Source organism: Sciurus vulgaris, assembly GCF_902686455.1.
Source record: "Sciurus vulgaris genome assembly, chromosome: 19".
NCBI classification, from domain to species: Eukaryota; Metazoa; Chordata; class Mammalia; order Rodentia; family Sciuridae; genus Sciurus; species Sciurus vulgaris.
In genome coordinates, this window is record NC_136480.1 from 9165089 (window position 1) to 9179759 (window position 14671).

Below are 14671 nucleotides of genomic sequence, written 5' to 3' on the forward strand. Positions count from 1 at the left end.
CTGGGAAGTGAGTGCCCACTCTCAGTTGAGGGCCTGGCTTCTGACTGCACCCTCTAGGAAGGACTGGTGTGGCACTGAGACAAGTGGCAGGAGCTGGTGCAGTGGTTTGGCTTGAGGTACACACTGAAAAGGTAGCTGCCCTGCGCTCCACCCACCTTGTCCACTGCAGAAAAGTCAACACCGCAGCCCAGGGCCAGCTGCCCCACCAGGGCTTAGTCTGTTACTGCTTTTGCAGTTAATTGTGGCAAAGCAGATAGTTAGTTGGTCATGTTTGAGGAGAAGCAAGGCAGCCCTTTTATATGCTCATAAGAGTGCTACAAGGACAGTCCTGTGGGACGTGGCTCTGCATGGTATATGAAGTAGTCACTCAGGAGAGAGGCCAGGCCCAGCATGGGGTGAGCAGGACGTTGATGAATTCAGCAATGAACTTAAATATTTAAGAAATTGTAGTTAAGATGGGCATGGTGGCACATGCCTATAATCCCAGCTATGTGGGAGGCTGAGGCAGGAGGATCTCAAGGTCAAGGCTAGCCTCAGAAAATCAGTAAGACCCTGTCTCAAAATTAAAAAATGGCTGGTTGTGTTACTCAGTGATAGAGCACCCCTGGGTTCAGTCCCCAGTACAGCCAAAATATAAAATTAATGATTAATGCAAAAAAAAAAAAAATCCATGATGAACCTATGTTGGAGTTTTAAATTTCATTTTGTTTTCAGAATTCTCACTGTGAGTGAGGTAACCTACTCACAATCTGGGGAGAAAGCCTAGAAAGACTTGCTGATCTGGTTGTCACTGTGATCAGGGCTATAACAGGCATTACTTATCATAGCCATTAAGTTGTCATTTAATTTAGTTAAAAAAAAATTGGAGGGGTACATGCAAGTTTTCAGTTCTCCTCTTCCTTCACCTGCTCCCCCTCCAAAAAACACCCTTCGTCCTACACGAGGTATTTCTCCAAGCTAAGAATGTTCCCAACAACTCTACAGAGAGCAACTGACAAGGATGCAAGACAAAGGCTGTTCAAAGACTTTGATTTTATTCTGTGATCTGTGTCAAACTGCCTCATTCTCAGTGCAGGTGGCCCCTCTTCCCCAGGGGACAACTTGGGGTGGGGTCCACTATTAAGTCTGGCCTCCACAGGCCCCAGGGAAACCCACGCAGTTCTGAGAGTTGATGGGAATCCTGGCCAAGACCCAGGCGGGTGGGAGGCAGTGACTAGACGGGGTGGTCGTCATGTCTGGTGGCTGAGGGCTGGGAAACCCTGTTCTTGGCCCTGCTCAGCTTTGGGGCTGCTGTGCACGTGATAGAGAGGGGGAGTGAGATTTTCCCCTGACCTCAAAGGACCCCTTGGCCAGGCATGGCTTTGATTCCACTAAGGGCTCAGCTGAGAGGAGCAGGAAGCATGTGGGCTGGCTGCTTCACAGGGTGCTGGTGCTGGTGCCCCGGAGTCCCACACCGCGGGCAAACTGTTCCAGCAGGCCCCCAATGGCACCAGAGGGACTGGGGGCTGCTGCCCGAAGCCCCACTGTGCTGCTGTATGCGGCCAAGAAGGCTGAGCGCACCTCCTGCAGCCGCGTCTCCCGGTCACTCAGAGCTGCAAGCCTATGGGGAAGGAGGGACAGAAAATGAATGTGTTACACCAGGACAGGACCAATGTCCTCATCCTGTCCTTGAACTTCTGACTGCACAGACCCCATGGTCATGTTACCCCTGTGGTTCAGGTTCCAAGCACTTGGCCCTGGTTCCCTCAGCCATTCCTCTCACTCTGCTGTTCTCTTTCCTCTTAGAGGAGCATCTTTTACTGAGGCCCTGACCTAGGCATTCTGATGGAAAAGTAACTGTCCCTGTGAGAACTGTGACCAGAGAGGAGAAGCTGAGTTCCACAGCTCTTGGCTTCTATTCCTCAGTAAGAACAAATGAGGAACAGTCTTACATCTGGCAGGAAGGAGATCCCCAGGATCTGGCAACAGGCCTCAGCTTGAAAGGCCTTGGCCTCCTGAGGCGAGAACCTGCAACACTCCGGGGGGCCTCACTGACTGCCCTGGCTGGGACAGAGTCTCCCACGGGAAACCCTGCAGGCTCCAGCTGCATCTTTAGTCCCTGTGGCCCCTTGCACACTGCTGGAAGAATGCTGACTTTTCCAGTGCATTCTGTGCTCTGATTCCATCTCTTTTCCTTCCCTGGCCACTTGATGAGAACTTGGAGCACTGATCACAGACAGAAGATAGGAAGCACTTCTCTCCTTGCCCTGGAATTACAGATCAAGAAGGGAAAGAGGTACATACAAATGGAGGCTTATCAAAGTGGGAATTCCACAGAAGGTTGTCTGACATTCTGAGGGGTCAGTCTTTAATAGAAGAGGTCCAAGGCATCAACTACGCCCAACCTCTGGACTCAAGGCCAAGTACCTGAAGATGTTCTCCAGGGGTCCTACACAACATGGGTCCCACCCACCTCAGCACTAACTTACTCCAAATTCCTCCCCGAGAAACCGAATCCTGGGCAAGTAATTCTCTGGGAGCCAGGTAGAGGCAGCAGCAATGTCCCCAGTTCTAAAACCCAAAAGACGTGTACCTCAGGATTTGGGGGAACAGATGGAGGTCTGGACAAATGACAGTATGGGGAGGACTAAAGGACCCTAGAGAAATAGACTGGTAGGAGTGATATGTGAGACAGAAGCAGCAGGCTCTGGGGCCTGGGAGAGTCACACAGCTCTTGCAGGAACACTGTGAGATGAGCTGATGCTGGACTCCTGCACACCGTGAGCAACACTGACGTACTTGATGGCATCTGCGGGAACATGTGGCCCCAGATCTTTACTTTTTTTTTTCCCCCAGGACTGGGGATGGAACACAGGACCTCGTTTATGCTACGCAAGTGAGTGCTCTGCCACAGAGCTGCCCCCGCAGTCCCAGACCTTTATTTTCTAGTCAGGTTTGACAGGCTGGAGGCCATGTGTGTCCCTTCAGCTGCTCCTTATGGTGAAAGTGGAGAACAGGCTAGTTTGTCTTCACAAGGAACATCCGAAGGTCCACACACATGGCCTTCTCCCTGACCCCACTTCTGGGAAGTAGAAGGGGCAGAGGCCAACCTTTTAGAGACAAGAAAACTGAGCCTTGAGAGGATACAGGATTCGCTTGGGATACGCCGCAGGCCGTGGTGCTAGTGCAGCGCCATTCCCTCAAGAGCTGGGCTGACAGGCTCACAGAAGTCAAGGCTAGGATCTCAAGACATGGCTGGTGAGCAGAGCAGCTAGGATTTGGACAAAGTTTCTCTGTGAACAAAGCCCAAGCACTGAACCCACACACTGTGACTTTGCCAGGAACTGCTCTGGAACCCAAGCCATGATCCTGGAGGCCTGGAGATCACATGGGATCTAGCTGTCCTTCCGAGAACTGGCAGTTTGGCTAGCTCAGAGCCCAGCCTAAGGCCTGATCTGCAGGTCTGGGCTGGGTGGTTGGAACTGGGGCTGGAACTGCCTATCTGAATAACTAAGCCCTGGGAATTGCAGGGTGCAATCAAGCGGGGCAGGCAGGCAGGGCTTCCTCCAGAGATGGCTCTGTAGACGGCTGGGCTAAAGAGGAAGCCTACTTCTGTAGTAATTTTTTTTTTTTTTTGCAGTGCTGGGGATTGAACCCAGGGTCTTGTTCTTGCAAGCACTCTACCAACTGAGCTATCTCGCCAGCCCTGTAGAATTTTTTTTTTAATCCTTCAGAAATCTAAGAGAACTTGCTTCTGGCCTGGGGGCCTGGCTGCAGAGGAGGCTAAACAAGTCCAGTGGCCTTGGAAGTGGCTTCTTCAGTAACTTCTCAGCTGCAGGGCCGGGACCTGGGAGTGCCATCCTGGAATTCCAAGGTCTGGCTGGCCCCTGTTGGACCTCAGCTGGGATCCCAGGCTCCTCCTCCTTTCCGACTCTTCCAGTTTGCCAGCACTGGAGGGGATGGAATTGGATTCTGGTGCTTGTGGTGGGGTGTGTCCTAGCATCTTAAGTCACCCAGCCATGGAGTGGAGGAAAGGGGAAGGCTTTCTGAGGAGCCCCCAGGGCAGCCACATCTGAGAGCAGACCCTGCTCCCCAGGGCACCAGAGGTTTTCTCCTGCTGGATATCCATGAAGTCACAGAGCAGGAAGGAGTCAGGGGGCTCCCCCAAAGCAGCTGCTAAAGTCTGTATGACAAGAGTGAGAGCCCAGAGGACAGCATTTCACAGTCGTGGGATCAAGTTCCCATTCAATCTTTCTTGCCCAGAGGCAGAAGTGGAAGACAAGGTGGGGGCAGGGACAGCAAGCAGCCTTTGGTTCTGTCTAGAGGAGCACAGACCTGGCTGACCCTGTGCCATCCTGGCTCTGCCTCCATCATACACCTACCCTCCTGCCTCGCTGTTCTGCTTTCAAAAGATCTGCATATCAGACGAAGCCTCATACAGAAATAGAACCTGCCATAGTTACAGTTCAGCCAGCTTTCCCTCAGGGTGCACCCGACACACCCGTGGATGGTTCTGGCGGCTGGGAAGAGCGAACAGGAACCCAACACACTTCCTGAGCAGCCCATGGGCCTCCATTACACCTGGGATCTTCAGCTGCGAGTGAGGAAAGGCAGGGACCCCAGCTGGCTCCCTGGCTGGCCTCCGCCAGCACTCCTGAGCAGCACTCCTGACATGCTCCCCAGCTTCTGATACAGGCAGGGGAGCATCCTGCCTCAAGCAAGACACTTACAGACAACTGTTAGGGAGCTCATCCGGGAAGCTGAAAGGGAGAGAGGAGTCTGTGTGCAGGACAGCCCGTTCCTGAATACTGCCACAGCCCGTTACCATCTGCCAGCTGCCAAAGTCTGTGGAGAGAGAGGATCCGGGCAGGGGATGGTCCACTGATCTGGGGCAGAGAGGAGAGAGAGGGGAGATGATGCAGTCAGTCGTATGCCTCAGAGAGAGGCCCTGGTAGGAGGGGGCTGGTGTGGCCCTGGGCCACAGCTGCAGGGATCTGTTGGAGCATCCGAAAGCCAACCACTATCTCCAAAAGAGCAAACAAAGATGGATACGTAGTGACCAAGAAAGAAGAGCAGATTGTAAGGCAGGCCTGGCTGTGTGCACAGCACGTTCTGCAGACTTCCAGAGGCAAAAGAACCAGAGCGAAGCATGGCGAGAGGCGAGCTGGATCCAGAGCTGGGATGGCTGTCTGCCTGGGCCCACAGAGCAAGCAGTCTCAACAGCACCAAGAGGAAGGAGCAAGGCCAGCGGCCCAGGAACCGGGGAGGCGGGGCCCACTCTCTGACATGCAGATTTGCAGGGGGGCAACAGAGAACCCAGAGCTGCTGAGATCTGATCAGGGAAGAGGGAGAACAGGCCTCGTGGGGACTGTGGAGGGTGGTGACCTAGATTCAAGAGAGGCAGGCTGGGAGTCCTGAGGTACCCCCTTCCTGTGCAGTGCCTTCTGGGAGCCATGGTTTGTATTCAGAAGCATCAACCCAGCAAACTCATGGCGATGCCCAGAGGGCAAGGTGAATCGGGGAGGCACCCTGACGGCTTCATCAGGCCTGTTTCTAAAGGATACTGAGCGAGGACAAAGTTGTCCCCAGTGAACAGGGAGGAGGCACCTCCCCTCATAGCCAACCCCCTCCTCTGTCCTGGGTGTGGTGGGGTGAGAGAGGGAGACATCAGCCCTGCCCTTCCATCAGCTACCTCAGCCCTGGGAATCCAGAGGGGCATCGTGTATGATGCTTGACCCTTTGTTCTTCAACTCAAGAACAGTAGAAAGGGCTCCTGCAGGGACCCACCAGAAGGTCAAAGCACACACTGTGGTGGGGGCTGGGGAGCAGAGGAAAATACTCACTGACCTTGAGCTACACAGCTGGCTGGCATCAAGGGTGATAGCCCCCACCATTCCCTGGACCAGCCTTCCCTTCAAGCAACTGTCACCTGAATACAGTTCTAGACATCTTTAACCATCCCCTTACAGATGGGGAAATGGCAGCCCAGATAGGTTAAGACACTAGCACAAGGTCCCACAGCTAGTGAGTGCAAGAGATGTTTTTGATTGCGGATTTGTCCTGAAACAGAACCACCTTGAGAGAAGCGAGAACAGATGGCTTTCTACGTTAAAGCTGCCGCGACTCGGAACCCCCTGCAATATACAGACTTGCCACATTCATCATTCTGGTGACAATCCAGACATGTGTGATGGCATCATTAGGAAAGAGCACAGGGCAGGCTGTTACCTGATTCAAGCCCCTGGGGCCCAACAGAGCAGGGCTTCCTTGTTTCTAGATGGAGAAGCCTGGCGGGGCGCAGGCAGTCTGTAAATCAAGGAGAAGCCTCCTGGGAGGAGCCAGCCTTGGGCTTCCTCCAGGCCACCCGGGCCTCTGGCCAGGGCAATCCCTCTCAAGGCGCAGCCTGGCTCATCAGTCTCATCTATCATTCAAACTGTAGGTAGAATGTCTTTTCCAGTTTTAGCAGCTTGTGAGAAAATAGTCTCTAGAAACCAGTGTGGAGGAAAAGGAAGGGCTACTGACTAGCGGAAGCTGGGGAGGACGAGGCGTCTAAGCCAGCACAGATAGTGGCTCCTCTCTCCTATTCCAGAACTGCAGACAAGTGACCTGGCAACCCTCAAATGGGAGTTCCAACAGTGCTTCAGAGCATCTGTCCACATCCTAGGGGCTCCAGCCTCTGCCCTGGAGGGTGGCTGCTGGCAATACTGCCCTGCTTTAGCCGGATCCAGTCCTGGCTCTTTTTCAGTGTGCAGAGAGGCTACAGCTCCCCGCCTACTGCCAGAGCCCTGCAGAAGGCTGACTTGCTGCAGGTGTCTTGGTCAGTCCTTACGGAAGGGGGTCCAAAAACATGGATGTGAGCAGAGCTCCCCAAACCCGGGTGAGGAGGAGGTCTGGGTGGAGGCCTTGCTTGGCCTTCCACCCAGCTGCCCAATGCCCTGATGTGGCTTCAGGTGCTCAGGTTCATGACCAAGGAGGACATGTCTATAACCATAGCTAGTGTAACTGGACATTTGTGGAAAGGATAAGTATTTACTACATGCCCGATGTGTCACTCTGTTATCTCATTTAACCCAAACTTACAGGGACCAGGATCATTATTCCTACTTTAAAAATGGAATTAAAAACACAAAAACAAAAACTTGAGCTCAGAAGGGAAGTGAGATTTTCCAAGTTTACACATTGGGATGGCAAAAAAAATCAGGTGTGACTAAAGCCCATCTAGGCAGTAATGTGCTGACCTTCCTTCTTACACAGCATGGGGCCTCAAGCACTGGCTGAGGATGGCTGCACTGCTCCCAGCTGAAGTAAAGCACAGAGCTTTTAATCCGTGTTTGGAAAAAGACCCCGAGAACAAAGCTGAGAAAGGAAGCATGGGTTGTCCTAGGAGATGCTGGGAGCCATTCTGTTATGATGAAGGAAGCTGGCCAGAGGAAGGAGGCAAGGGAGGGAACCAAGGGAAGTGGAGCAGGAACCTTGATAGAGCTGAATCCAAAAGCTGCATTTCCATTGGACTTTTCCATGTGTTTCCTTTATTTCTAAACCAGTCTGAGATGTTTTCTATTACTTGCATTTGAACACATAAGAACCAACAAGCCTGGCATGGAAGGCGTAAAGGAACACAGCAAACGAAGCACCTTGGAGTTGCCTATCTTAAGCGTCTGATTATGTAGATGAAAAAACAGAAACCGGAGTCATCAAATGACATGTCTAAAGTCACAGAGGGAATTAATGTCTGAGTCAAGTCCTGCAATCCTAGGCTGTGAAGGAGCCTGGGTGTTACCTAATTCAGTTATCCCCAACACCAATCTCCCAATTCTACCTTGGATGCTTCCTGATGAAGGCCCCACAGCCTCTGCCCAAGTGAACACCATCTGGAGTAGGGCCTCCTCCAGCCTGGCCTTTTGGACACTGTACAGGGTCCCCACCAAGAACTTCTATATTCCTGTGGCAGCCCAAGAGAAGTCTTTTGGGGCCCCAAGTTTTCTCCTCTCAAATCCTAAGCTGGGACTGCGTTTGGGCTTCTCATCACTCCAGTCAGATCTGGAACAGTGGCCACAGGCAAGAACATTGAGACAGAGCAGGAACTCATGTGTTGCAGACAGCAGACTGGCTTCTCTGCCTCACAAAGACAGCCTGGGATGGGCACAGAGGTGCATACCTATGAACCTAGCTACTTGGGAGGCTGAGGCAGGAGGATCACAAGTTCAGGGCAACCTAGTGAGATCTCATAATGACTACACCGCAGTGACTCTATTCTTTGTGTTCATCGACTCGGGTCCTAATAAGAGTAAGATATATTCCATGCTTGTATAATCATATCAAAATGGACCCTATGGTCATGTATAACTAAAAAGAACCAACCAATAAAAAATACCAGCTAAATACAGACAGTCTGGGACAGAGGTCACTGCTTATAATGAGCAGGTGGCAGCTGGCAGTGGTAGCCGAGGTTGGTTCCTGTGTTGCTACTTAGCTATTCAATTAGAATGGTGGGCGTCCCTCAACCAAGTCCATGTGCTCTTCAGTCATCTTAGCTTCACACTGAGCTCAGTGATGGCACCATCTCTCCTCGGCATGGAAAACCCTGTGCTAGCAACCACCCCTCCCTCAAAGGACATCTGACACCAGTGCAGAGACCAAGGCCATGCAGGGTTGCAGCAGGGCAACTTCTTGACCAGGGCTTGGGGAGGCATGTGAGCTCGGAGCACTGGTTCTGCACCTCCCTAGCCCTGTGGCTAATCTGCGGTGGCAGCTAATAATACCAAAAAGCCACCAACCAGTTCTCTCAGTGATGGATGTGGGGTTAGTGCTTGAGAGGAATCGGCACCCCACAGAACTTATGTCCCAACCATACAACACCTACGACTGAAGGGAACAAAGCCTCTCTGGTTCCTGTCTCAGGGCAGCCCTGCTTTAAAAGAGAGGCGTGGGGAATGTGGAGCATATATAACCCAGAGAATTCACATTGTGAGGGGAACTCTGGCTGTCACAGATATCTTCAGTAAAGGGTTTCTTTCCATACAGCTGCTCCTGCCGCATTAAATCCCTGATTGGTTACTGTTGCCTAAGAGGCAGAGAAGCTAATGACAGGATCCCTCAGGCACTTTAAGATAAAAGAGACTAAATTAATTTCAATGTTAATAGAAATACATAATTAGAATGCTCCAAATCCGAATAATCTAGTCTTTCAAACCTCTGGCAAGGGGCTGGGGTGTGGCTCAGAGGTAGAGCACTTGCCTAGCATACATGAGGCCCTGGGCACCAGCCCCAGCATTGGGGGAAAAACAAGAAAGAAAAAAAAAGTCCTCTGGCAAAGAGACATCTAATTCAGAAGAACCCTGTTGCTTGGCCGGCCTGCCAGGCTCCAGGCAGCCACTCCCAGAATAGACCAACAGAGGATCAAATACCTCACAGCAGCCTGCCCCCCGCCTCTCAGAGCCTATGTCCACTTTGGTCCATCCACGCTGGCCTTAGCCTGGCCCTAGCAGGCAGGATTATTAGGCCAGGTAGACACCCAAACCCTCCCGAGCCTCTAGAAAGAGGGACCCTGGTGGCTAGCGTGTAAGAGTCTGAATTATCCTAGCTGGTGTGACAGCACATTCCTATAATCCTAGTGACTTGGGAGGTGAGGCACAAGGATGGCAAGTTCAAGGCCAGCATCAGCAACTTAGCAAGACTCTGTCTCAAAATAAAAAATAAGAAGGGCTGGGGATGTGGCTCAAGTATCCCTGTGTTCAATCCCCAGCACCAAGAAAAAAGCTGCTCAATGCTGGCAGATGACCACTCATGAGACTGAGGGAAATGGTCACAGGGTTGGAAAGTGGGATCCTCTGGCAGGAAGAAAGGGATAACTGAAGTTGAGGTGTGGGAACAGTGCTGAAGGGCTCCTTGCAGAGTGCAGTCAGGACTGGGGCAGGAGCCAGATGCTAAGAGCAAGCCTCTGGTCTCTCCCCAGTTGTCCAGTAATGCTGTACAGGCAGAACGGGAGTCAGGGACCATGAGCAAGAGCTGTAGCCTGGAACAATGAGGCTCCCACAGTGCACCTTAGTCCCCAAACAGCCGAGGGCAGACAAGGAGGCACGTAGCAGGCACACATGCCAACCCCACACACAGGATGGGAGCAGGCATGGCACTGGGGCTTGTGTGCCTGGCACTGTGTGCTCAGCTGCATCCACCATACCTCTGTGGGACAGAAGGCCGTGGTCCTGCTTGAACAGACTTAGGGCTGGCACTCACAGACAGTGCCATGAGTAGAAGGGCTCACCTGTAGGGTGAGTGCTCAGGATTCTGGCCAGAGCAGTCAGGGCCTCCACCTTGCCTGAAGCTCACCTGCTGCCTCCACGTGAAGGCTGCTCTGGATGCTCTTCCTTCACTGCCTACTTTTGTCCAGAAAAAACTCAGGGGATGGTAATGGGAGGAGAGTTCCAGAAGTTTTAGGAAGTTTTTCATTGTAATAGGCCTGTGACCAAGGAGGAAACTGAGTCCCAAAGTCACACATACATTATGTGGCATAGCTGGACTCAAATCTGGGATAAACTCCAAAGCTTAGTCCCATTCTTCTAAAAGTCCTTTTCAACTGGTTTTTTTTTTTTTTTGGTACTGAGGATTGAACCCAAGGGGTGCTTAACCACTGAGCCATACCCTCACAATCCCCCTCCTTTTTTTTGCGAGGCGAGTGCTCTACCACTGAGCCACATCCCCAGCCCTCCAGCTCTTTTTATATTTTACTTCGAGGCAGGGTCTCACTAAGTTGCTTAGCCCCTCACTTAAGTTGTTGAGGCTGGCTTTGAACTCATGTCCAGCTAAACTGGAACTTTTTTGAGTTCTCTAAAGTTCCACACTGCTTTGGTCTCTCCACAAGGGCTAAATGTTCTCAAAGTTTTAGAAAGAAAAGCAATGACAGGCACAGTGGCACCTGCCTATAATCTCAGCAACTCAGGAGGCTGAGGCAGGACGATCACAAGTTCAAGGCTAGCCTCTGCAACTTGGTGAAGCCCTAACTAAGCATCTTAACAAGACTGTCTCAAAGTATAAAATGAAAAAGATTGAGATGTAGCTCAATGGTAGAGCACCCTTGTGTTCAATCCCTAGTTCAAAAAAACAAAAAATTAACCAAGTCACATCATTCTTTCGTTGGGAATATGAAATGGAAAACGTGGTTCAGAGTCAGCTAGGACTCCAAGGGTCAGATCATCCATCCATCCTAGGCCTTTGGCCCCACGCTCAGATTCAACCTCTCCCAGGAAGCACCATATAGCAGAACACTCTCGCAGCATCTCAGGTGTACCCACTCTGTCTAAGCTGCTTTTTTCCACGTGTGCTGAGTTGTGGCTAGCCACTGTCACACACATCTAGTCTCGTTCCCTAGCATCTGCTCTCTGCATTGCCCCACCAACTTGTACACAGAATGTGGGAGCCAGAAGGGACCCAGGGCATCCAGATCCATCTCTTCACTTACAATGCAGTCCACAGGGGATATGTGGAGATAGCCCCAACTCCCTGTCCATCACATCCAACCACTGTACTTTCTAGATTCCCCTGGATTGTGCCAGGGCTCCAGAAAGGTAACTCAAACCTCTCTACAATCCAGCCAGCCTTGCTTTGTACCCAAACACTAACACATTCTCCAAACACTGGGCCTGCCAGCTTGTCCACACCCCTGGCCTCTGAGGTCTACTGCCTGCAGGCCTCGCACAGAGATTCCACCTGAGGCACCAGCTCAAGTACCAGCCTTGGTAGGGGAAGGCTAGCCACCTCCACCAGCAGGGACCCCGGGGCACCCTCACCTGGGTTTGGGGACTTCCAGTGGACTACTACCCATCCTGAAGAAGTTGTCAGAATGGTTTGAGGATGAGGAGCTGGAAGACTTGGCTTCAACCAGCCCCTGGTGGGAAGGCAGGCGGTCCTCAGAGAGCTGTGGCCGGTTCCAGAGCACACTCTGTGGAGAGGATGAGTGACTCTTCCTCCTGTGGTGGGAGAGTGGGGCTACTGGCCAAGGCACCCTGGGCCAGCCTGAAACCCCTTCTGTGCCTGTGCCTGGAGCATGCGTTCGTGTTTCAGGGACAGTGCTGAAGGAATGGGCATACAGGGGAGGGGCACACTCCCTTAGGCTCAGGGCCACAGGCAGCCAGGGCTGGGGCTTTATGGAGGAACTGTGTTGTCCAAATTACACTGGCCTACCAGCCTCAGAGAACATACCAGAAAAATCATTCTTAACTAATGGCTCTCTGACTGCCACCCTCTGTCCCTGGAAATGCTATATAAAACCCCGAGCCACTTGTCTAGGGAAGTGGTCACCAGGGTCTCAGGACCCATCACAAATAAGTGACCCTGACATAAATTCCCAATTGCTTAATGTCACTTGCACTGGCATTTTGCTTTTTTTCCTAAACTGCCCTGCCCCCAACCCACACACGGTGCAGGGTGCTCCTCCAGAGAGCTCCTGACACTAGCCTCTTCCTCCTGCTGGTCACAGTTGCTTGGTCCCATAGGGAGCCCTGCTCTTTTTCCTCCAGGGCCACCACAGCAGTGCCCCTCACCAACCAGATGGCTGGCCTCTGAGGCCCAAGACAGACAGCATGAGATGGAGCTGAGCTCTCAGGCCTCCTGTCAGGGGCCCCTTTGTTCTCAGGGCTCCAGTTTGGCTCCCTGGGGCTGGGGGCCCTGGCCACAGCTGTGAGTGAACCTGGTCCCGGTCTGGCCCCTCACCAAGCTGCCTGAGTCTGTGCGCCTGCTGGGATCAGCTCCATGGCCTCGTAGGTGAAGCTCCCCACGGCTCCTGGGGAGCTCTCCATGACTAGGGAGAAGTCGCTGCCAAGGCTGGTGGTGCTGCCACGGTCCCTTCGTCCTAAAAGAAGCCAGTGCCACTGGTCAGTGTGTCATCTTTTCCTGCTACCAATCCCTCACCTCTTCCACACCATACAGCTGGACAAAGAAAATTCTAAAATGGTTCCTGTGTAGTCTAATCAGAAAGCTGTGCTGAGGAAGGAAAAGCGGCTGGGCCGGGACTCACTCAGCATGCAGATGTCTTCCACAGTGAAGCCTGCGTCCCGGGCTGGCAAACTCTTCCTCCTGTGACAGAACCCAGAGCAGGGAACGCCAGCTCTAGTTGGGGTCTCTTCAGTCCCCAACCCCACCCATCCTGAAAAGCAGCTGTAGCCCATCGACAACTCATGGAGTAGGTGCTATCTACAGCAGGTTGCACCCCACCTGGGTCTGTCTGCCACATGTATAGATTCCCCAAGCCAGCACAGCTGGCCTCCTCTTAATCTGCTTGGCCCTGGAGAGCTCAAGTCTGGCCCAACATACTAGAAGCTTGAATTAAGAAGGCAAATTAACTCAGAAGAGACACCAGCTCTCACAGGGCCATAGGGCAATTGCCAGTCCATCTGCCTGTACTTCCCAGGCAGACCTCTGCCTCACTGTGGGCTCATACAGGCTCCTGCAGGGGTCTGGAGTGGGCAACAGTCAGCTCAGAGGCATGGGGAGTTAGAAGTCCTTCTGTCCCTAGTATGGCTTTTTCCTGCAGCAGCTGTCACCAGAGCCCATTCATCACCCCAGAGCCTTTCTGCTAATGTGACCAGGTGACCCCAACAGGGCTTTCCCTGTAGAAAAGGCTCTTCCCCCAGGGGCTGTCAGCAGGGAACCTGCCCCTGGTCTCAGAGGGAAGGCAGAGACGGGGTATCAGCCTGCCAACATGCAGGGAATAAACAAGGCAGTGAGGGCCCTCCTGCCGTGGACAGCCCTCCTCTGCTTACCTCTGGGTCTTCAGAGCAGAGAACTCCTCGGAGGTGATATGCTTCAAAAAATTGAAGCAGAAGAAGAAAATCTGAAGGGGAGACAAATAGCACACTCAGTGAGAAGATGGCCTTTCCAGTAGGAAGGGTCAGGGTGGCAGATCTAACAGGAATGGGCAGCCCATTCTCTCTGGTCAGTCTTCCTGCTGCAGAGCAGCCTGCTTTGGGGACGCCCCTGGATATTCTGGTCTACGAGGGGCAGGGGTGGTGGAGGGGTTCAGCAGGGCCTGCCACATGCCCTTGGGCTGGCCTAGGGCAGAAAGTTAGTATGAGAAGTCAAGTCAGAGATTTCAAACCCTCTTCAAACTGTCTAGCAGGATAAAGAGAACAGAATCTTCCCCTACCTCTCCTTTAAGAGCTCAGGGAGAAAGGCGGACAGGGAAGGACAGCTACAGGGAAGGTGATCTGGGGACAGGGGATTAATGGACACAGCAGGAACACAGGGATGGGAATGGGATCCCATGGAGTGGGAGGTGCCCAGAGACAGGTTGAGATGGTTGGTGTGGGGGCAGCCATCATGTGGCCCACAGTTTGCCCTGCTTACGAGCTGTAAGAGCCAGGTCTTAAGTTTCAAGCAGGTAAAGGCAAGGATTCCATAAAACTTCCTCAAAAGCCAGAGGGTTGTCGAGGTCAGGCCAGTATGAAAATGCTGTTATGTAAAATTAAATGGTGTTTCCACCAGACTCCGCTGTCTGATGTGCTCTGTGAACATCAAAGGCAGAGGAGGGGACAACGATATGTCTGACAGGCCTGGGATTTTTGTTTGTTTGTTTTAGAGATTCAGTGTCTGCAGGGTATAGGGAGCTAAGAGAAAAGCCTTCTCTGAAGACCAATCTCCTAGCTTAAGAGACACTCCTGCTCAGAAGCCACGGGTTTAAACTCAGCCATGTCTTTGC

The 14671-nt window shown here is 52.4% G+C and overlaps 1 protein-coding gene across 3 annotated transcripts in view; it reads right to left on the reverse strand.

The window, feature by feature from the left end:
* Positions 1–1013: 1013 nt before the first annotated feature.
* MTMR14 (myotubularin related protein 14) overlaps positions 1014–14671 on the reverse strand; it is a 46506-nt gene continuing 32848 nt past the window's right edge. For 2 of the 3 annotated variants that reach the window (XM_079122399.1, XM_079122398.1), the window contains 6 exons: positions 13737–13807; positions 12992–13050; positions 12688–12826; positions 11766–11945; positions 4710–4865; positions 1014–1600 (listed from right to left, as the gene is read on the reverse strand). In XM_079122399.1, coding sequence (XP_078978525.1) covers positions 1417–1600; positions 4710–4865; positions 11766–11945; positions 12688–12826; positions 12992–13050; positions 13737–13807 — 789 coding nt within the window. In that variant the 3' untranslated portion in view covers positions 1014–1416. The remainder of the gene's footprint in view (positions 1601–4709; positions 4866–11765; positions 11946–12687; positions 12827–12991; positions 13051–13736; positions 13808–14671) is intronic. The other variant, XM_079122400.1, reaches the window with a different exon arrangement.